This window comes from Brienomyrus brachyistius, chromosome 12 (genome assembly GCF_023856365.1).
Source record: "Brienomyrus brachyistius isolate T26 chromosome 12, BBRACH_0.4, whole genome shotgun sequence".
Lineage (NCBI taxonomy): Eukaryota > Metazoa > Chordata > Actinopteri > Osteoglossiformes > Mormyridae > Brienomyrus > Brienomyrus brachyistius.
This window is the reverse complement of record NC_064544.1, coordinates 18,118,471-18,139,507: the sequence shown is the minus strand read 5'-3', so window position 1 is coordinate 18,139,507 and position 21,037 is coordinate 18,118,471. Positions and strand designations below refer to the sequence as shown.

General features: G+C 47.0%; 2 protein-coding genes and 1 long non-coding RNA gene across 16 annotated transcripts in view; 1 reads left to right on the top strand and 2 right to left on the bottom strand.

The window, feature by feature from the left end:
- camk2d1 (calcium/calmodulin-dependent protein kinase (CaM kinase) II delta 1) overlaps positions 1 to 3,434 on the bottom strand; it is a 49,368-nt gene extending 45,934 nt beyond the window's left edge. For 5 of the 13 annotated variants that reach the window (XM_048971120.1, XM_048971125.1, XM_048971130.1 and 2 more), the window contains exons 1-2: positions 3,170 to 3,434; positions 2,178 to 2,272 (exon numbers count right to left, since the gene is read on the bottom strand). In XM_048971120.1, coding sequence (XP_048827077.1) covers positions 2,178 to 2,272; positions 3,170 to 3,231 — 157 coding nt within the window. In that variant the 5' untranslated portion in view covers positions 3,232 to 3,434. The remainder of the gene's footprint in view (positions 1 to 2,177; positions 2,273 to 3,169) is intronic. The other 8 variants (XM_048971128.1, XM_048971132.1, XM_048971119.1 and 5 more) reach the window with 3 other exon arrangements.
- Positions 3,435 to 7,083: 3,649 nt separating this feature from the next.
- LOC125704762 (uncharacterized) lies at positions 7,084 to 8,930 on the top strand. The gene is made up of 2 exons (XR_007381235.1): positions 7,084 to 8,274; positions 8,495 to 8,930. It is a non-coding gene; the product is annotated as an uncharacterized LOC125704762 (long non-coding RNA).
- A 774-nt stretch (positions 8,931 to 9,704) lies between these two features.
- On the bottom strand, positions 9,705 to 18,098 carry arsj (arylsulfatase family, member J). 2 transcript variants are annotated; one of them, XM_048970174.1, is made up of 3 exons: positions 17,091 to 17,128; positions 11,901 to 12,020; positions 9,705 to 11,747 (listed from the first exon to the last, which is right to left on the bottom strand). In XM_048970174.1, exon 3 carries the CDS (start codon positions 11,382 to 11,384, stop codon positions 9,960 to 9,962), a length of 1,425 nt encoding a protein of 474 aa, XP_048826131.1. In that variant the 5' UTR covers positions 11,385 to 11,747; positions 11,901 to 12,020; positions 17,091 to 17,128; the 3' UTR covers positions 9,705 to 9,959. The 2 variants fall into 2 exon arrangements, with proteins under 2 accessions (XP_048826131.1, XP_048826130.1); XM_048970173.1 differs by lacking the exon at positions 11,901 to 12,020 and having other exon boundaries at positions 9,705 to 11,334; positions 17,091 to 18,098.
- Between the last annotated feature and the right edge of the window lie 2,939 nt (positions 18,099 to 21,037).

The window sequence follows — 21,037 nt, the reverse complement described above, 5'->3', positions numbered from 1 at the left end:
ATGAACACCATCTAGACCTCCTGTCAGATCCAAACAGGCTGGTAACATCTACATTTCCTAGAATTCACAATATTCTTTCAAAGCCCATTTCCCTGCCTACCGCTTCACAAAACTATGCAAAATATCCCCAAAAAGCCCACATAGCACCCATCATCTATTAAGCAACCTTATGATTCAGGCTGGGCAGACACTTCATTCACATTCATTTGCAAGATGCGTCTCTCCATAGGGACACAAAGGTCAACCCTAAAGCAACAAAGATCCACACAAGCAAATAATCAGCTGAGTAGCAAGTTCCGGTAACACTGCTACCTTTGTACAATAAGGTTTAACAGATGCAGGGATGTCACAAGCTGCCGTCACACAAGCCATGAACTGAGTACTAGATAAGACCAAACCACAAGTTTGATGAACATCCAACTGAACACACCATGTCCCCCCAAAAAATAAATATTTAAAAAAAAAAAAAAAAAAAAAAAAAAAGAGCCCCACAGAATAGTGAGCATAACTGAAGAAAACCCACTTTTCCAAGCATGTGATTCTTCTCACTTGGTTCTCTCCGCAATTACCTTTTTACACACACACACACACACACACACACACACACACACACACACACACACACACACACACACACACACACACACACACACACACACACACACACACACACACACACACTTGGCCTCAGTATGCCCTTGTGATGTCAGCGACCTACAAGGCAGCTAGGGCCTGATGTTCATTCTGACTTTCACTGAGCAGAATAAATTATGCCGTGTTTAAAGGCCAAATTCCATTTTATGAGGTGCTGCCAAGCTTAAACTCACTCCAATCTATTCCAAACAGTGCCAAATACCTACAGTACATGGACTACAGCATTACATCTGAGGTCAACCCTTTAAATAACACTGATAAGCCCATCCCACAAACAGAGGATACTCTACACAACTTTATTACTCACCTCCAGGGAGTGGCAACAAGGCCATAAAGCTTGATTGGAAACTGGTCAACTAAACCTAGAACCTACTGTGCACAAATGCAAGCTCATAACCCTTATTCTTAAAATGGGTCACAGAGCAGCTAACATACTGGTTAACCTGCAACACCAGTAAGTGTGTCTCAGAGGAACAAAGCATCAGCCAACTACTAAAGAGTTTCACATGCACCTAGTAACAGTCGCAGCTCCACCCATATGATGTTTTGAGAACAGTGTATCCCCACAGACCGAGCACATCATGCAAAAGAAGAGGGGAGAAAAAAAAAAAAAAAAAAAAAAAAAAAAAATCGTCAAGGTTCGTCTTAGCTGAGCGTGAATGACGGAGACATTTCTGCTTCATACGTTTATCCCCCAGAGGGCCAAACCGCCTACAACTTACCTTGTTAATTTTGTTGAAACACTCAAACAAAAACAGAATATAGACAGATTACACTTTTACCTCAAGAACTTGATGGAATGGGACCCAACTTCGGTACCCCTGTTTCTGTAAACTTTCGCCACAGTTTATTTCCTGCCCCTTACAAAAGTCCCCCTCCCCCCTTAACACTGACCCTCATAAGTCTGGGGTTCAGCATGGTTTCCACCTAACCAGTGACCTTCAATGGTGGAGCACAGTGACAAAGGCACTCCACATGGCCGCCCAACCGGCGGCTCTGCAGAGGGCCAGATACACGGATCCGGAAGCAAGCAGACCGATACAAGGTGGGGGGACTATAGCTGCCATGTGTGGAGAGGAGCCCAGCAGCTAGACTCGCCCCCATTCCCACTCTGAGGGCCTCTGGGTCACCATAGAGGCTACAGCAGCTACGGTTCAGAGGTGCACCTTGGGGAAGCCTGCAGATGGAGTCTAACAGGGCATGGCAGCCATCTCATCCCATCAAACACACGGCTGAGGAAACTGCTGTAAACCTGGTGTCCTAATCCTACTGAAACGTGGCCATTAGCAGGGAACATTCAGGGGCATATTACTGATGACAAACATCACAAAAAATAAACTGAAACGATGCTTTAAAGGCCATGTACACTGGAGGACTTCTTTTCACATCTTATTCTCCTTGTTAAGCTGGGGTAACAGATGGGACTTTTCTGCGGAGGCTGGGACTCAAACCAATGACCTTCTGCTCACAGGTACAATGGCCTAACCTGCTGTGCCACACACCATGTCAAAGCAGGTACTTACCTCTAGCCGAGAGCTTCTTGGTGTTAATGATTTTGGCTGCATACTCCTGGCCTGTGGAAATCTTCATGCACCTCCTCACCACAGAGAAAGCACCCCTGTCAGGTGGGGGGGGGGGGAGCACAGAAAACCAAGACTTTGGTCACCACTGAGTACATAGACAGCTACCAGAACACACACATACACCTGAAGTTTTATTACAACCGCATATTGACGAAACTTAAGAGAACAATTAACCCGATGAAAAGGCTGTCAGTGGCATTCATTTTAAAGGGATTAAGCACACTAAGCTCGGGATCCGCTCCAGAGAGACATGTATGACAACCTCCAAAGTCACAGCAAGCCAATTAAAAAGGGGATGGTGTGCTTAAAGGCCACTAATGACTCTCAGGTCCAGGACCCCCGAGAGCAGGGGGAACCTCGCAGCCGACAGACATGCGGTATCACGTGACGATAGAGCCGGGTCGCTGCTGATTTCATACGGTCGATGCTCACCTGCCGTACTGGTCAGGGCTGATACGCGTTACAGGTCTGCTGCGCGAACGCCCGACCGCTTTGACACACGTATTAAATGCACCCACCACACCGCACTGCTTTACCTGTAACCTTAACTATAGGATTAATAGTGACACGCATATCGCAGCGGCGCCGCTCACTAACACCGCAGACACACGGGTCACCTTCCGAGGCGGGGTTACGACGGGTCGCCTCAGGTCCAGTCCGGTCCGGGCCGGTGGCCGGACTGCCGCCGCCGCCCGTCCGCGGGGCTTCTCTTACGCTCATCCTGTCGCAACGGCTCCCCACGCTCCCAACTACGCGACTGGGAGTAAAACTATATTTACTCACTTTTTTGGCAAAACGTACTGGGAAAACCCCTCTAAAGACCCAGACAGGCGTTTTAATTGGTTTAACGAGCAGCCGCACACTTGACGGGAAGGAGGCGGCGGCGGTGTCAGGGAGGCTCCGGCGCCCAGGCGGACGGCGGCAGCTCTTACTTGCCGAGCTCCTCGTACAGCTGATACTCATCGGTGAAGCGGGTGCAGGTCGTTGAAGCCATGCTGGGGAAAGTGCCAGTCGAGGAGACGAAGGACCGCAGGTTGGACGTGTGAGATGTTCAGCGACACTGCCCTCTTCTCAGACGCTCCTTCTTCCACATAAACGGGGGCAGAACAGCGACAAGAGCACCGTCAGGAAGGCAGACAGCTCGCGTCCGACCACCGGGCCGTCAGAGCGCAGACTGAACGGCTGCAGCCTCCACTGCTCAGCAGTAACTCGCCGTGCGCTCCTCCTGCCCTATTTCTACCTGACGTTTCCGGTCCAGGAGCCTGTGCGACACTGACCTCTGGCGGTAAGGACGGGACCTGCAGTCCTTTTTAATCTGTACCTGAGACACGTTTTCGTGTTGTGTTTACGTGCAGACGCTCAAACAGTTGAGAATATATATTATTTTGGCGTTTAAAACACGGTTATCATAGGGAGCGGAAATCTGTTGAATGTCGATTAAAATCTGTTTTTCATAGTAGGCCCTCCATCACCCCCGGAATGTTACTTTATTTATTTCTGTTCCTTTTATTTGAACTGGGGTCATGGGTCAGACAGCTCGATAGAATAACACTACTGCGTTGGCTGCAAATGTTGAACCAGATGCATTTTTCATTAGCCAAGTACCTGCTGAATTTACAGTTTCCAATATGAGAGCACATCCTGAATCCTTGAGTACAGCGTCATCGAGCAAACGACACCTTTGACTTTTCTCATAGTCAGCTTTCAAATTTGTTCTCATCACACGTAAGGCGCCACGCGAGATCTAGTGAACATCTGCGAGATTTTCGTGGGGTGCGGGGTGTGCAATTATGGTTTAGCTTGAACCGTTAAAAAAAATGAGCAATAAGGCTCCTTCAAACTACAAACTATAGATGAACGAAGAAGCGTTAATTTAGGTATAAACAATTATAAACACAAACACACGGGTATTAATATTAGGAACCACATCTGTATTTTTTTTAGTTCGCACTGACCTCTAGTGGACATATATTGCACTGTCCTCGTGTGTTTATTCTTAACACCGCCATAAATTTGCTATCACGGAAACGAATGAGCCAGTAGCTAAATTACCCATTTCACACAGAGAACACACGTAAAAGCGTATGCCGTGTTTAAAATATTGGTTGAAGGCCCTCGGTAAGTTTGCTAAAATTAAACTGTTTATGCATTCTCAATTAACTTAAAACTTGGAAATCCACCAACATATGAGAACTCCCAGGAAACTTTTGATTCCGTAGATAATTCCATGTGGAGTGATGAAGATTATATTCTGCATCCATGATTTGTAGCGAGTCACAGTTTGACATCAGTATGTGATACTCATGCATCTGAAACCAGCAGTAATTAAGCACTTTTGCCTCACACAGGTTATGGGTTCGAATCCCACCCTTACTTTGTGTGTCGAATTTTCATGCCATTCCCATGTTGCAGGGGGTTATTATTCTACAGTCCAAAGACATTTAATTAGGATAGCTGGAATTTTAAAATTGGCAACAATATATGTGAGTACACATGTCCTCTGTGTCCGCTGTAACCCCCACTAAGAAAAACGTGAAACTGAATAATTAATAACAGCCCACAGATAAAAAGATTAAATGTATTTTAAATTGACTCAGACTAATTTATTAAGTTGTATTTTTTTAAGTGTGTACAAATGTTGACTGTCTGATTATGCTAATATTGATCTGTCGTGTTTTTGTGAACGATAATGTACATCAGCTATCTCATAAAGTATTTAGCTATTTGCAATGACTATGTTAGTCTGGAAATAAAACATAGAATTTTACATCTGACGCGGCAATTAATGTTTGTCATTACAAACTGCGCTACTTGTCAGCACTTTACCTTAAACGGACTGTAATGGACTGGGGCACGGTGACGCTCACAGCCGTGATATTTGCAGGAAAGGATGATATTCTCTGTGACAACTTAGGGACATAAATGTATGAAGAAATAAAAATGATGGGTCTATAAAGGATTACAGACTGTCTGCAGACACCCTTGGATTCCAGAATTCCCCATCTGTTACTTGTATCTAAAAACATAATTTTTCTCTAACGTGTCTGATGTCATACAGGTCTTAACCTCACTATTCTCACGCACACACACTTTTCTCCCTCAAATAATCACTGTCTCCTGTGTGTTCCAAGCTGCACTGTTGCCACTATGAATCAGGGACTCTCTGAGCAAGCCCTCCACAGGCACTGCAGCCACAGGCTCCACAGGCACTGCAACCGGGGGGGGGGGGGGGGGGATTACAGTTAGAAAAACTGAGTCAGTGTGCAGTGATATGAAGCCTCCCCGAGCTTTCTGATATGCAGAATCAGCAGAAAATCTCCCTGTCTTATGCCCACAAATGAAGGATAATATGTCAGTGCAGCAGGTGGCGTAGCGATAAAGTAATCAGCATCATGCCAGAAGGGTATAGGTTCCAGTCCCACAGGGACTCAGGCTGTTGAATTTTAATGGGGACCCTAAACCCATCATCTCATGTAAACACTGTGCCTTTTACTTTCACCTCTTCTCTTTGAACTTGTTTTTTTTCTCTCCCCATTATTGGTCCAACTGAGCCGTTACCGAAAATCGCCCGATTCTCTGCAATCGTGACACATGTTTATCCATGCAGTCGTGGGCCAGCCGCTTTGTCTCAGACTCCAGGAACACATGTGTTGATGGACACATTGGTGTATCCACAGCAATAAATATTTGTATACTTTTTAAATAGATAATAACTCCACAATGTCACAGAGCATCTATGCCAATCCAGTCACTGGCTAAATGGAGCCAAAAGTAAGAGGGAAACTTAAACATTTACAGTCTTGCTAACGTGCTAAATGCATGTGCAAAACACTATTGAAGAATGACTTCCTCTAATGTATGCTTTTCTAGTTTAGAGGGACTATAAAAGGGTGAATGACAGACTGCGCTTGACAGGCCACTCAGGCAGCCCATACAGTGATGTGTGGAGCTCAGGGCTCCACCACATGGCCCGGTAAACATTGCTGAGAGGTTTTTTGGCCGCTCCATCCTACAGGAAATGACCTCATTAAACCATACTGTACCACTGTCACAGCAGGGAAGGGAGGGGAATTCCTTGGTATCCCGGCTTTGTCTCCTAGGTTTTATTTCAGGTTGGCAGGGTCTGTAAATTCTGCGTGACTCACTGCTATTTTAGAGGCTGTGTTCTTAGCTAAGCCTAGCAGATGCTAATTAGCCCTGAGCCTGGGCCACCAGCTCGCTTCACGAGCGCAATGGTGAGCCTCTGCGGTACCTGCTATGCTTAAGTGTGCATCTTACATTGAACTTTATTCCTTGTATCTTAACAGAAGAGCAGTGATAGGAGGGCCTGCCATTGACCTCAGAGCTGCACTTCCTGCACCATCACACTGAGCACTGGATCCCCCCTCCCAATACTGTGTGCTCAGTCCACTATTGGTCACTCTGCTGATTCACAACTATGCATCAATGCATAGTTCAAGTTTGCTGGTGACACGACGTTGGTGGGTCTCATCAGTACGACGAGTCAGCATACAGAGAGGAAGTGCAACGACTGTCAGACTGGTGCAGAGCCGACAACCTGTCTCTGAATGTAGACAAACCAAAAGAGATGGTTGTTGACTTCAGATGAACACAGAGTGACCACTCTCCACTGCACATCAACAGCACATCCATGGAAATCCCAATTCCTTGGTGTGTCCACCTGGAGGAGAACCTCACCTGGTCCCTCAACACCAGCGTCAAAGTCAAGAAAGCACAGCACCGTGCTTCCCAGTGGTTGCACAAATCGTCTCTGTGGCGATGATTTAGAGTGGGGGGGGGGGGGGGGTGGTGTCACATAGATGGGGGCCTTAAAGCAGTACAGGAGTCCATTGCTCCCCTGGGTACGAGGGAGGGGCTCACTGAGACTCGTTACACAGACCGTCACTAAGAGATGGATTGGGCTCCTGGGGACATCCAGAAGCATTAAGTCAAACTTGGGCCTGAGTGCTTCCACAGAGCCCAGTGATGGGGGGGGAGACATGGGGGATGCGGAAGGCTCTCTGCCAGGTGGATTATGGGTAAAGCTGGTATGAGGGGAAACAGCAGCCCTCCACTGAGAGCTTCAGAAGGGTAAATCCCATCTGGCAAAACAACAGACCATGCGAAAACTTGGATGTGTAAACCCTCCCCAGGTCAACACACAAATGCACACCCTGAGGATCTTGGGTAGGCTCTGAACGTGTTTTACAACGCTCATAGGTGACAACAGTTAGTGGTTAGGGGTGTCCCACAAGTAGAGGATTCAGCTAGTGGGTGGGGCCATATTGGTGGGCGTGTCTGTAGAGGGGTGGGTGGGGCCATGTCTGTTGGTAGGTGTGTCAGGGCTTGTGGTGGAGGTGTCTGTCGCCAGGCTGCATCCATGGAATGGAACACGCCTTATTTAATTCTCGCTTTGGCAGCAGCTACACAATCATGCTGCATAAAGCATCTGAGCGACTGCAGAAGCCAGTAATAACACTGAATATCATGCGGCCATTTACATTATGTAAACCACTCCAGAAGAAATGAGTCCTTCTGTCTGGAATCTCCATCTGCTTGGATCCGTACCGTCTCCGCCACCTATGGTGCCAGTGCTGAAGCTGCAGACGTCACCGACGCAAGGCTCCTGGTAACAGCTGCAAATAATTAATGTGAGTTACGCCCCATGCGCGGGGAGACGGGCTGCCTGCACCCCACACGCGTCCCTCCTCGCTGGGAAACAGCGTGCGGCTGGTGGCTAGTGGTGGCAGGAAGGGAAAGGGACAACGGGGACGAGGCCGGAGGTGGGTATCAGTGAGTGGCGATGCTGGGCAGCCCACGGACGCGGCCTGCACACCCCAGGGTGACTGCTTACCGGAAGCCTGTGAGGACACAGCATGATCTCAGCAGTCAGCCATTCCCACCACGCCCAGCCACTGCGAACAAAGACAGCTTTAATCTGCAAATAATTATTCAAATTCTACAAAGGAAGTAAGAGAACACTAAGTTTCCAAAACTTATTCAGTCCATGGGATGCATGGACAGGATAGGTTCACGAGTAAGTACCATTTCTATAGACTGTGAGTGAGTCAGCTTTGGGAATTAATTGAAAGTGGTTTGTTGGATTACCAGATGACTGAGTGAGTTTTGCTTCCTGATACTGTAACATACGATGAGGAAGCCTGACTTTAGGATCATTGGTGAACTCAAGTCAAAAACAACAATATTTTTGGTACAATAAATTTGGTTGTTTTCCTTTTCTGTTGATTTCTGGTTAGGTGGCAGTACCAGAAGTTCCATCACCAAGAATACCAAACCAGCTGGAGTACTTTTTCGATACTTCAGTATTTGCACGCATGTTTACTGTGTGCATTAAGTGCAATCTGGTCGAAAGAACATATCGCGAAATTTAAACTTCCTGGACAGTATGAAAAAGCCTGATCTTAACCCAGCTGACTATTGCAGTAGACGTGAGAATTTAATGTGCATAACATGCATTGTTGGTATTAATATCGCACATCACCCATCTCTATATACTACAGCCATTTTTTTCGAATTCAGTACAAAATACCCTGCCTTGTGTCATTCAGCACTGGTACCAGTGTTCACATCCTGAGTGAGTTTTGGAAATTTGTTCCTCAATTATGTGTTAAAAGGCCCTTTGAATGAATCAGATAAACAATATGACTATAATCCATTAAATAAATGACGACACAGGAGAATTTGTGTTTTTTTTCCTGCATCTGGTGGATTTCTAATGTGAAACCATCTCTTGAGTATATTCTGGATTCCAACCAAAGCCGTACAGCAGCAGACTCGCTGACTGTCAACCCCCCGTGAGTCCGGACTTTGGAGGAAAACACAGACATGATGTATGAAACACTCTTGGGGGATTCCAAAAGTGTTGTTCGCGGCCGAGAGAGTTCACATCATCACAGTGACAGATTGGGCTGTTAAATTCGGCTGAAAGTATTTAGCGGCAGCTGTTCCTGGATTGTTTATAAGGCGGGAGTCGGCCTGCGGCCCTCACTGTCTGTGTGCCTAATTACTGTTTTTGGGGTTCTGCCTTCATTGCCGCCCCCCAGACGAACCACAGCATCCCAAGTCACACAACCCGCGTCAACGCAGTCTGATGAGTAAAACCCACCAAGAGACTTGGCCAGACTTAACACTGTAGTATTTTCCACTAAAATATATTTTCATGAAACAGCCACTTTCTAGCAATTATGAGTCATAGGCCCATGAAGAAGAGAAGGGTGTAATGCATGCTTCCTGTTATGAAAGCACCTCACAGGGCATTGGGATATAAATGTTTTAGGACCTGATATGGACAGAGGAGACTGCAGATGGAGAAAAACCCCACGGAGATGAGCATCTGCTCTCAGGGCTACGTTTCGTTCACTGTATTAAACTGATGCCAGATCAGGTGACGCCAACCCCGTTCACGACGACCCGAGGCTCCTCTCAGAAAAGGACTGCAAACTTCACTTTGCTATTAAATAGTTTTTTTTTTATTATGTCACTTTCTGAAATTTATACAGTACAACTGTCTTATGGCACTAAACGTTTACCGTCTGCAAATCGATTCGTTTCTCCAGTAACATAATAAACCCGTTAATGATCTGAAGCTCAGTAAAGGTCAGTCATGCAGTTTCATTGCCTCAGAAAGATGTCATGTGACTCATTTAGCATTTAACGACTTGTAGTCCCTGAGACACGGCCCGCCTGTGCAGGAGGGCAGCTCTAATGCCTGGACCTCCCCCTAAATCTGTCTTTCTTCTGTTTCTTCTTCAGCCTGTCCTCCACGTATCTGGGCAGCAGGTTCTTTTCCTGCTCCCCCTGCTCCTCATACCAGGGGCCCCAGACACCCCCGCGCAACTGCGGGTTGGACCGGGAGTCCCTGGCCGGGTAGCGGACCGGCACTGCCGTACGATTGTACTGGGCCAGCTTGAGCAGGAGCCTCTTCACCACGCGGGGGTAGTGGAAGGATAGGTCGACGCGCTCATATGGGTCGGCGGCCAAATCAAAGAGCCACACGGACTTGCCGCGATCCCAGTGGACGCGCTCCTGCTGCCAGCGGCCCACCAGCGGCAGGGTGGAGAAGGTCTGTGGTGGCACCCAGTCGCCATGACCCGGGACGCCAGTGAGCAGCTTCCAGCGGCCCACACGCAGAGCCGCCTGCACCGACGTGTCCCACACGCCCAGCCCCGCCTCCCAGGAGCCCGCGCGGGACTTGACGTACACGGGGTCGATGTTGTGCAAGATGTCCTGGCGCGGGGAGGGTCGTCCCTCACTGATGGCCTCCCAGACGTCATATCCATCCAGGTCCAGCTCCTCCTCCAGTGAGCCACCCGCCAGCGTCACCAGGGTGGGATACCAGTCGGTGATGTGCACCAGCCCACGGCAGCGCCTCCTCTTCTTCACCAGTAGGGGGCTGTGCACGAAGCCCACTGCCCTCACACCACCCTCCCAGTACGTGCCCTTGCCTCCCCGCAGAGGCCAGTTGCTGCCCCCGGCCACGGGCTGCCCACCGTTGTCCGTGGAATAGATCAGCACGCTGTTGTCATAGTAACCGTACCGCCGTAGCGCGAGTGTGAGGTTGCGCACGGCCTCATCCAGGCAGCTAACCATGGCAGCATACTTGCGGCGGTATGGGTTGGCGATGGAGTGGTAACCGTCCAGGTAATGTGCGGGGACCTGGAGGGGGAGGTGCACCGCCTGGTAGGCCAGGTAGAGGAAGAGGGGCCGCCGGGGATCATGCGAGGCCAGGATGTCCGTGGCCTTCTGTGTGTACATGAGGGTAGAGTAGAGGCCGTGGTCCTGATCCCAGGCGGCCGCCTCGCCCTCGTGCAGGTCGTACCCACAATTTCCGGGGCTCTCGCATTTGTAGTGGCTGTAGTAGTCTCCGCTACCCAGCAGCGAGCCGAAGAAGGTGTCGAAGCCGCGCTGCGTGGGCAGGCACTCGCGCCGGTAGAAGCCCAGGTGCCACTTGCCAACCATGTGCGTAGAATAGCCGGCATCCTTCAGCTTCTGCGGCAGTGTGACGTTGTCCAGGGGCAAGCAGTTGGGCTGAGTGGGCCGGATGATGGAGTGCTGGAGGCCCGTGTGGATCTGGTATCTGTGGAGCACATGGAGGAACAGAGTTAGGAGGAGCAGGAGACCAATCATCCTGCATTGGCAGAGAAGCCTCAGTCATGTGACGGGGTGTTCCGGGGTCAAGGGTCTTTACATTATGTAAGGTCTCAGCTGGCACAGGGGGGCCCGGTTAGAACCTGTATGGAATAGAGAAGCTCCCTCCTGTTATGAGAAAGAGGCATTGAGAAGGGGGTCATAGCTTGGGGCGCTCACCCTACCTCGTCACTGGCACCACGGGGGCCATTGTGTGCCACCATCTCCATTAAAACGCTGGGTTTTGGCAGAAGGTACGGAAACCACCCACGGTCTCAGCCCTGGGGCGGGGGGGTGGAATGATGGCTGCACTACTGTGATAAATGTGGACCATGAGGTTCTGAAAGTGGCCCCTCTCTTCTCCTATAATCAAACACAGAATGGGAGGTTCCTCTGGAATTATTCTACTGCAGAAATTAGCAAAGTCTGCTAAGCAACCAGATAAATACTGTATTTAAACACACTGCAGCCTCAATGCCTCGTACTCCTGGCCCCACGACACAGAAACAGCCTCACCCCTCAGAGCAGCTGGACCCGTCATCACTGCCACCTTCAGATTTATGGGATGTTGTGGTAAACTTGGTATCCTTAAGATACTGTGTGGACTTTAAAGTGTGAAACTGTTTTCTTCATTTCCTTCAGAAGGAACAGAAAACGAAATGGATTCATGCTGATTATTTAACTGAGTCACACTTAAGCACAATGTTACACTAAGGAGAAAATGGGAATGTTGGGAATGTGCGAGTGAATCATTTCCTTTCCACTTCAAACCTCTCAGAATGGATCTAGTCAACAGAGCCATATCTCCAAACACCGTGATGTACTACTGAAAACAAAACTAAAATGTCCCTCACATGGTGAAAAATAACCTGTTCTCGAAAATAATGGCGGCGGCAATGAGCAGCACAGAGGATTCTGGGAAGGGAACTTGTTGTAGCGCTGAATAAGACACATGCTTTGGATGAGGGAATTTTCACTGAACAAGATGTAGTGTTACTGCTTCAGCCAAGAAAAGTGCAGTTACTGTAAGCATTCTGGTGAGCTTCAGACAGTCATGGAGAGATAATGCCTGGTCTGAGAACAGTGCCAGTGCTCTTGCTGATAGCCTGAAGCATTCATCCCTCACTCTTTCATCATGTCATGTGAATTATCCATCCCACACTCATTCATCATGCCATCTGAAAAATCCATCCTTCACTCATTCATCCTGCACTCATTCATCATGCCATGTGAAGCATTCATCCCTCACTCATTCATTGGCATGTGAAGTACCGGTGTCTCACTTATTCATGTCATGTGAAGTATCCGTGTCTCACTCATTCATCGTGTCATGTGAATTATCCATCTTTCACTTATTCATCATGTCATGTGGATTATCCATCTTTCACTTATTCATCATGTCATGCGAATTATCCATCCCGCACTCACTCACCATGCCATGTGAAGCATTCATCCCTCACTCATTCATCATGCCATGTGAAGCATTCATCCCTCACTCATTTATCCGTTCACTCATTCATCATGTCATGGGAAATGTCCATTTTAGACTCATTCATCATGCCATGTGAAGTATTATTCCTTCACTCATTCCTCTGGTGAGTGGGATCGCATGCTTCCCATAACAGATACAGAATATCCTAAGGGACAAGGTCCAACTAATGGTTATTTTAAAAAATAGAAAAAAAGAACTGCCATAATTCTGTGAAACTCCACACATAGAGGTTATAGTACACAGATCAGCTGTAGGTCATCATGAATTTGCGTTGAGCTGTTTATCATATGATTGCTAACAGGTTTTTTTTAACCATGCTCCCCCACCCATGAAACTGGGGCTTTCCTGTGGTCCAGCATTTGTTATAAGACTACAACACCCTGGGCGTAGGCCACTGGAATGGCAGCTAAACACAAATTCAAACTCCAACAAGGCATAATCATGACATCATAACAACTGGCACATGCAGAGTATATAAACCTCCTAAGCTCTCAGAGAGGAGACCCTCACACATGCCTGATGAGGCCAGCTGCTCTGCTCCATCCTCCTTGCATATGGTTCCTATAAAACGGCTCTTTCGTTACACATGTAATGAAACTCTGCTTCACTCACTAACTCGCTCACAGTGAACAAGGACAAAGGCACCAGCTGGGGACCAACCACATCTGTCAGTTACAGATACTACAGTTCCTCCAAGACAAGAAGAAGGTTATTTGACTACATAATGACTCCTGCCCCTCTGGGATTAGCACAAAAAGCGAAGGGCACTGGAGCAGATCCATAACTGTATCTGCAAATCTGCAACACATCAGAGGCACTGCGTGTAACAGCTGATTTAATTTGATTTTATGCCTCTTCTTCCCATGACCAAAGACTTCTTGGAAATCAGGAAAGAGATGGAATAGGTCTCTGACAGAAGGTCTTCGATGCAATGGCCTGTGGTGGATTCTGTCAGTTCCGATCAGAGGTGGGTAGTTCAGACCAGGATTTTGTTTCCACCAACCAGTTAAGTATAAAGAGTAAATAGTCACAGACTTCTCAACTGGTTGGTGAAAACAAAATCCTGGTCTGTATTTTTACATTCTGGACTTGAACTACTGTATCCACCTTCGGTTCCCATTTATCCTGCACACAAGAGGAACGCTGCCCTCTGACATCCATGTGCTATTTACCAGCCTGAACCTGAGATACTGAACCACAACCTCGAGACCAATGTTCACAGTCCAGGCAAGCCTGTGTTCTTCACAATGTAAACAGATAAAGACCCTCCTGCATTTCTGGTCATAAAATTTTACTGGATTACTATACTTTGAAAGCATGCACATTAAAATACCTAAAATGACTTTAGTCACGATAAGCTTGATAAGATAATCCCAAGTGCATTCTTTCAAGTCTAGTAAAGCACATTGGACCTTCTCCCACGTTCTCAAGCCAGGGAACTCCGTCCTGCGATCTGGGTTACCTGCATCCCCCAGTCATATGCCCTCTCATCTCTCCCTGAGGGAATCTGTCTCTCGTATGGATCATTTTTATGCATCAACAAGGAAAGTTCACAAGGTGGCCACTGACCTCAAAGCCCAGCTGGTGTTGGAGCAGAGCAATCTGTTTCCCCAGCGGGCTGCCACTGCGCTGTTAAACTGGGCAGCAATGTTTTTAATGGGTAAGGACCTGGACCTGTGCTAGTTCAACACCCAGGAGGGCTCTGCTGTTGTGGCCTTGAGCAAGGCACTTAACCAGAATTACTACAGTTAAAATCCCCATATAAATTATATGTGGGACTATAAAGTTGTTAACAGTGTACAAAAGGAGTCTCTAACCATGTGACTAATAATTATAATGTTTTTATACATATGCTGCCATGTTGGACAGCAGAGATGCCATATCCTTCAGGAGCAAAGTAACCTTTATGGTGTCAAACCCCCCTCCTGAAATGTCACCAGTACCACCTAAATACCTTTCTATTGTTCTGGGACCAGCTGTGATGGTTCTGGAACCTGCTTGATGAGTCATCAGCGAATATCATCCTGCAGGAAATTGTGCTTTGCAGCTGATGGCATTGGCCCAGAATCAGCCACGTCAAGACAGGGGATCAGAAGTGATCCGGAGGAGAGCTGACCGGACCCTTGTATTGTGCATAACTGACCCTTTCACTCAGTCACGAGGAATGCCCCAAACCTTTTACCCAGTCATGAGGAATGCCCCAAACCTGCTACCCAGTCATGAGGAATGCCCCAAACCTGCTACCCAGTCATGAGGAATGCCCCAAACCTTTTACCCAGTCACGAGGAATGCCCCAAACCTGCTACCCAGTCACGAGGAATGCCCCAAACCTGCTACCCAGTCATGAGGAATGCCCCAAACCTTTTACCCAGTCATGAGGAATGACCCAAACCTTTTACCCAGTCATGAGGAATGCCCCAAACCTGCTACCCAGTCACGAGGAATGCCCCAAACCTGCTACCCAGTCACGAGGAATGCCCCAAACCTTTTACCCAATCATGAGGAATGCCCCAAACCTTTTACCCAATCATGAGGAATGCCCCAAACCTTTTACCCAGTCATGAGGAATGCCCCAAACCTTTCACCCAGTCATGAGGAATGCCCCAAACCTTTCACCCAGTCATGAGGAATGCCCCAAACCTTTTACCCAGTCATGAGGAATGCCCCAAACATTTCACCCAGTCATGAGGAATGCCCCAAACCTTTCACCCAATCATGAGGAATGCCCCAAACCTTTCACCCAATCATGAGGAATGCCCCAAACCTTTCACCCAATCATGAGGAATGCCCCAAACCTTTCACCCAATCATGAGGAATGCCCCAAACCCAGCACTGAAACTCATTTCCTAGCTTCCTTTCTACTGCATTATTGGCATCACTCCTCAAACAAATGATCTGCATCTGTACTCCCACATAACATTGCAGGGAAAAACAGCACAGCTTAAACAAAATAATGTGACTGTCCAGGATTCATAATCAACACCTGCAAAGGGAGTCTCTGCTGGAAAGTGTGAACGTGAGATTCAGGTCCTGAGCTGAGTACTGAAACTCCTGACGGAAATTACTCTCCCAAACCCTACAGCTGCACAACAGAGCGGCACTAAATCACGCTCCAGGAGGACAGAGACTTAAGCTTTACTGTACATCTCCGTCAAGAGAGCGCGCATTTAGGTTTACCATCTGTGGTGAGGGTGCGCGCATTTAGATTTACCATCTCCAGCATTTAGCGCAGATTGGGATTTATCCTGGGCACTAAAGCAGACGGCGCGGGGTGTCTCCAGGTAGGATAGAAAAACCACCTGATAAGCATGTTCGCCAGCTGTGACAGCCATCAGCGCTGATCTACAGGCATGACTACGTCCGATCCCGAAACGCAGGCAAAATCTACACGTCGTTTTACTACGGACCACTGGCCCAACTCAAAAGACATCCTCACTACACGCAATGCAATAAATGTATTTGACCTAAATTCATTACACCTTCAACAACTGTCATTTAAGCTCAATACTTCAATTTACATATTTTGCGGTTCCATTGACGTTTTATTTTCGTATAAGAAATGCCCAAAATACCAATTTCCTGTAGAGCAAAACAGATGGCAAAATACTCCGCAGGGCATCCACGTGGAGCGCGTGTAAAAAACCCACATGAAGATAATAAAACCAGCAACCAGGCCACAATTAATCTCACTTTTATATCTGAATGCTTCCCTCCTGCCAGTCAAAACACGCCGCTGATAAGATGCTTTCGACTGAATGGGGGTACGTCCCCCCCCCCCCCAACATCTCATTCGGCTTCATTTATCTCCCAGTGAACAGATCGCTGTATTTAACTCCGTTCTTCTACAACTTTATTTGTTAAAGTTGTTTTCATATGAAAACATTTTTGTGATTTAAGGTCCCAAAATGGGGCCATATCCCATGCGGGGAAAGAGGTTGCATTGTACATTAATTGTATGTCAAAACAAACTCTTTACAGGTTGTGTGTATTTTTACATTAACCACGCTAAATTATTTAATTTACTAATCGTTTTAAGAAGGTAAAAATTGATTGGGGTATGGATGGATATTTTACCCTATACGTGTACGTATTCCCAGGTTGGGCTCTAGAGAGTTCGAGTCTTATAGGAATTCCATTCAAAGAAAATGTTAAAATGCAAAGCTCACGCAATTTTAATAATCGCCTTTGTTTAATACTAAGGGTTAAAAACTCACCTTCCTGTCATAAATTGACTCCTGGAGGGGCTACAGATGGGTTGGACGTAGTAATTCTCCAGCTTGACGCCCTCCGACGCCAGTTTGTCTAAAGTGGGGGTTTTAATCTCAGACCCATGGTACCCCACATCTCGGTAACCCTGATCATCGGCCAGAATGAAAATAATGTGCGGTTTATAATCCGCCCCATCGACTTCGTTCAACCGGTTGTGCAAATTGCCATAAATATTTTCCCAAGATACACGACTGCAGTTTCCCGTTATTAGGAGGAATATGCTAATCAAAACTCCCAGCACGAACATTTTCCAGGACGGTGGAAAAGCAAGCCTCACGAATCCTTTTTGCTTTCGATAAACTGCTGAAAAAGTGTCACAGCGATCACACGTGTCCGCAGCATCACCGAGTACCAAAGCTGATCAAGCGGGCGCAGACTGACGCGGTACACATGGTCCGGGGACAGCTTTGGGGGCGCCTTCAACGTGTTTTTAAGCATTGTGCAATCCAGGCATCTCCATCAGATCAGCAATAATACATCCTGCATTGTTCCCTGAAAGTAAAAGAAACATTCTAGTAACAATAACACTTCTGTTCATCCATTCAATACCCAGGTTGTTTCTGCGGCTTCTAAACAGCGCAATAACAGCAGACGGCATTTCTTTTCCCGACATGAAATCCCGACGCGTTCCGACACTGCTGCTGTCAAGTCTTTGCTGTCATCTTCTCAGCATCATTGAAACGGTTGCATTTCGTTTCCTGGTTGAGCATCGCTGCAATAAATCCAAAACGCAATAGCGCAAAAGATACGCTTTTTATTCTCCATAGAAGTGGTGAGCAGTGAGGTGCGTCCCGCTGGTTTCTGGCTTTACATTGTGCAGCGTGCCGACCTCGGAGCGATCGTCGTAACGCCGAGCGCTTTATCCCTCCTTCTCCTTCTTCCCCTTTTCCCGTTCTGCCTCCGTCCCTGAACTATGCGGGCAGAACGAGGTCTGCCCCAGACTCTGCTGGTACCAAGCGGTGTCAACTATACTTAAGTTTAGAAGGTTATGCACGGAGGAAGTTCTGCCATCATGAAACTTAATCTCATTTCAGAGCATTGGAAGGTGTGTTTGTCGTTAAGGCAAAAATAAATAAAAAAAAATTCAGCGGTTGGTAACACAGTGAAACATTTTCTGAGATTATGCAATCCCGAATTCATTTAAATGTGAATCGTAAAAATTCACCAATCCAGTCAGAAAGTGACGCGATCTCCAGTCTTATCTAATCAAATTGATTTATTTTACAATTGTATATTTGCATAATGTTTGGAAGCTAGCAATCCACCAAACTGTTATCTGGGATGAAGTTGGCAGTGTGACCAGCTGTAAACATTGAAGCAAATATATATAAACAGTAACATGTAACGTAGGAAATATATATAGAAAAGTGGAGAATGGTAAGATGCCATAAGATACTGCAAATTAAGCATGCAAAACAACAACAGTATTTAAACAAACTCTTGGGGGGGATGGGAGGGGGCTCCTGTCCAGGCCTGACGTGGAATGCAATCCCAACACGGGTAAATGAACCTCGGAAAAACGATGTAAACTGCATTTTACATGGCAATTTATTTGCTGCAGAGGCTATGCGAAGCACTCACTGTCCCGGCCAGAGCTTAACCGCCGTCTTGTTTTGCACATGTGAAGTGACCCATAACCACAATGGCTCGGGAAGGGAACCCCACTGGGCGGCTTCCACAGCCTCGCCGTGACGGGACACAGTCACGACCGCATGACATTCAGCTGCTTGAGGATCATGATCAGGATTCATTCCGTATGGGGAAGGTGGGGGGCTGTGGGTGTATCATGCATTCCTGACCTTCCCGCTAAACGCGACACCCATGAACCGCTCCAAACAGTTTGCGGCGGACAGCAAACGGATGCACCGCAGCGGCAGTATGTGAAGTGGGGACTTTCCAATGGCGTAACGACACCTTTCTATTAAACTCCTACAAAAACTAACGCAGAAACCCATAAACGAGAGATCCTAAACACTGGGAGGTCGGACACCGGACAGTAAGGCACACACATGGTGGGTAATTTATATAATAACAAGAGAAACGCGTTGACCGGACAGGGTTCACGCAAGACACCGGCAAATGGTAAACACGACAACCAGGCATTAACGAATAAACAAGAGTTATTTGCAGTATTCCCAGCATGCTCGGCTACTACATGTTCATCGGAATCTATCGCTATGTTAGTTTTTGATTGAAAATGATAAACAGTGCTGTACTGTACCGTCGTCATTTTGCACACCCTCATCCCCACACCGCATTGCGTAAAGGGCTCATTTATTCTCATATAATACTCTCTTGTCCAGACTTGCTCTGCATTTACCCCATTGTCCCATGATTCACCTGCTCCCTACCTCCCTCCAAGTGTGGCATCACATTTTCACACCGACAATAAGGTAAGAAAATGAGTTTGATGCTGATGGGTACAAGTTGCTTTGCTCAGGAGCCCGAGAGCAGGAGTGACTTGGCTACAAAAAACAGCCCAGGAATTTGTGATTTTCCACTGGTAGTACGGGGGCCTTGGTGTATTTGGCCAATGACTTTGAGGGGGTGGGGGCATTGCGGATCGCCATCAACCAGTTGCCTATATAATATAAGGCCATATATAGGATGTATAATGCAGGGGTTGGGGAATAAAGATCAATTCTAGAACTTCCGGAGGGCCAGTCCGCCCCTGCCCAAGAATGATTTCACCATTTCAGCAAGACCCTTAAGCCCTAATTGCTCCAGGAAGTGTCTGCCCCTTCTTTCTCAAAAAAATGGATGGTTGTAAATGTAAATGCAAAAAAAAATAAATGAGCTTGACACTGGTGGGTATAAGTGGACCATTATGAAAAGTAATGGGCAAGGCAATTAGCAAGTTTCAGACAGAAGGGGTGTTTTTAAGCAGCTCATCAGCATTTAATCAGCATGACTGCAGTAGCACGGTCAAAATGTGCTTTAAACGAGCCATCTGAAAAAGTGTAAGCAGTCATGAGGCCCCTTGACTTTGGGCAAGTCGTGCTCCTGACCTCTGATCCTAATCACTCCACTGGCCTGAAGTACCACTGGGCATCTAGACATGAAAATTAATGGAAAATAGTTACTTGATTATTTTCCTTGGCAGGAGTGGCATGCAACCCTACAAAATACAGCCAGTTCCCAGCGATGATGTCCATCCTTCCATGGTTTGAGAGAGTCTCTCTCTGCATTGAATTATCACAATGAACTTTAGGAAATACCAACATGTACTTAGGACATGAAACACCAGGAGTTATGAAACACTTGGAAAAGAAAACTCAACTGTCATAATTCATTAGGGTCAAGCATTCCTGGATTATGGTAATACTTTGCTGGCCATTCTTAGAAATCATCTCCTATCGGATGTTTTCCAACCCTTTCAATCAGATAAGGTTTTATTGCACCAGAGTAGGACTATTCAAATCTAATAACCAATGACGTAAGGCTTTACTGGGCCTAACAACAAATGAGGAAAGTCTTTCCTGGGACTGAGCAGAACCATTCAGATCTAATGACCAATGACGTAAGGCTTTACTGGGCCTAACAACAAATGAGGAAAGTCTTTCCTGAGACTGAGCAGAACCATTCAGATCTAATAACCAATGAAGTAAGGCTTTACTGGGCTTGGGAGGAACCATCTAAAGCCAATAACCACTGAGGTAAGGGATTACTAACTGTTTGATAGAACTGGGCACATTTTAGAAAGGTTTCCCACTAAGCAGCTGAGACACATTCCTGTCCCAACAGCTCAATTAATTTGTTAGTTTAGTATGTCCAACATGCCCCGGCACAGAGGGCTTATAGAGGGCTCTGTTTACATTCACTCTGGGGGGGGGGGGGGGGGGGGGGGCATGTCTGAAAGAGTGCGTTTGCCTTTGTCTGCCCCACCATGCTA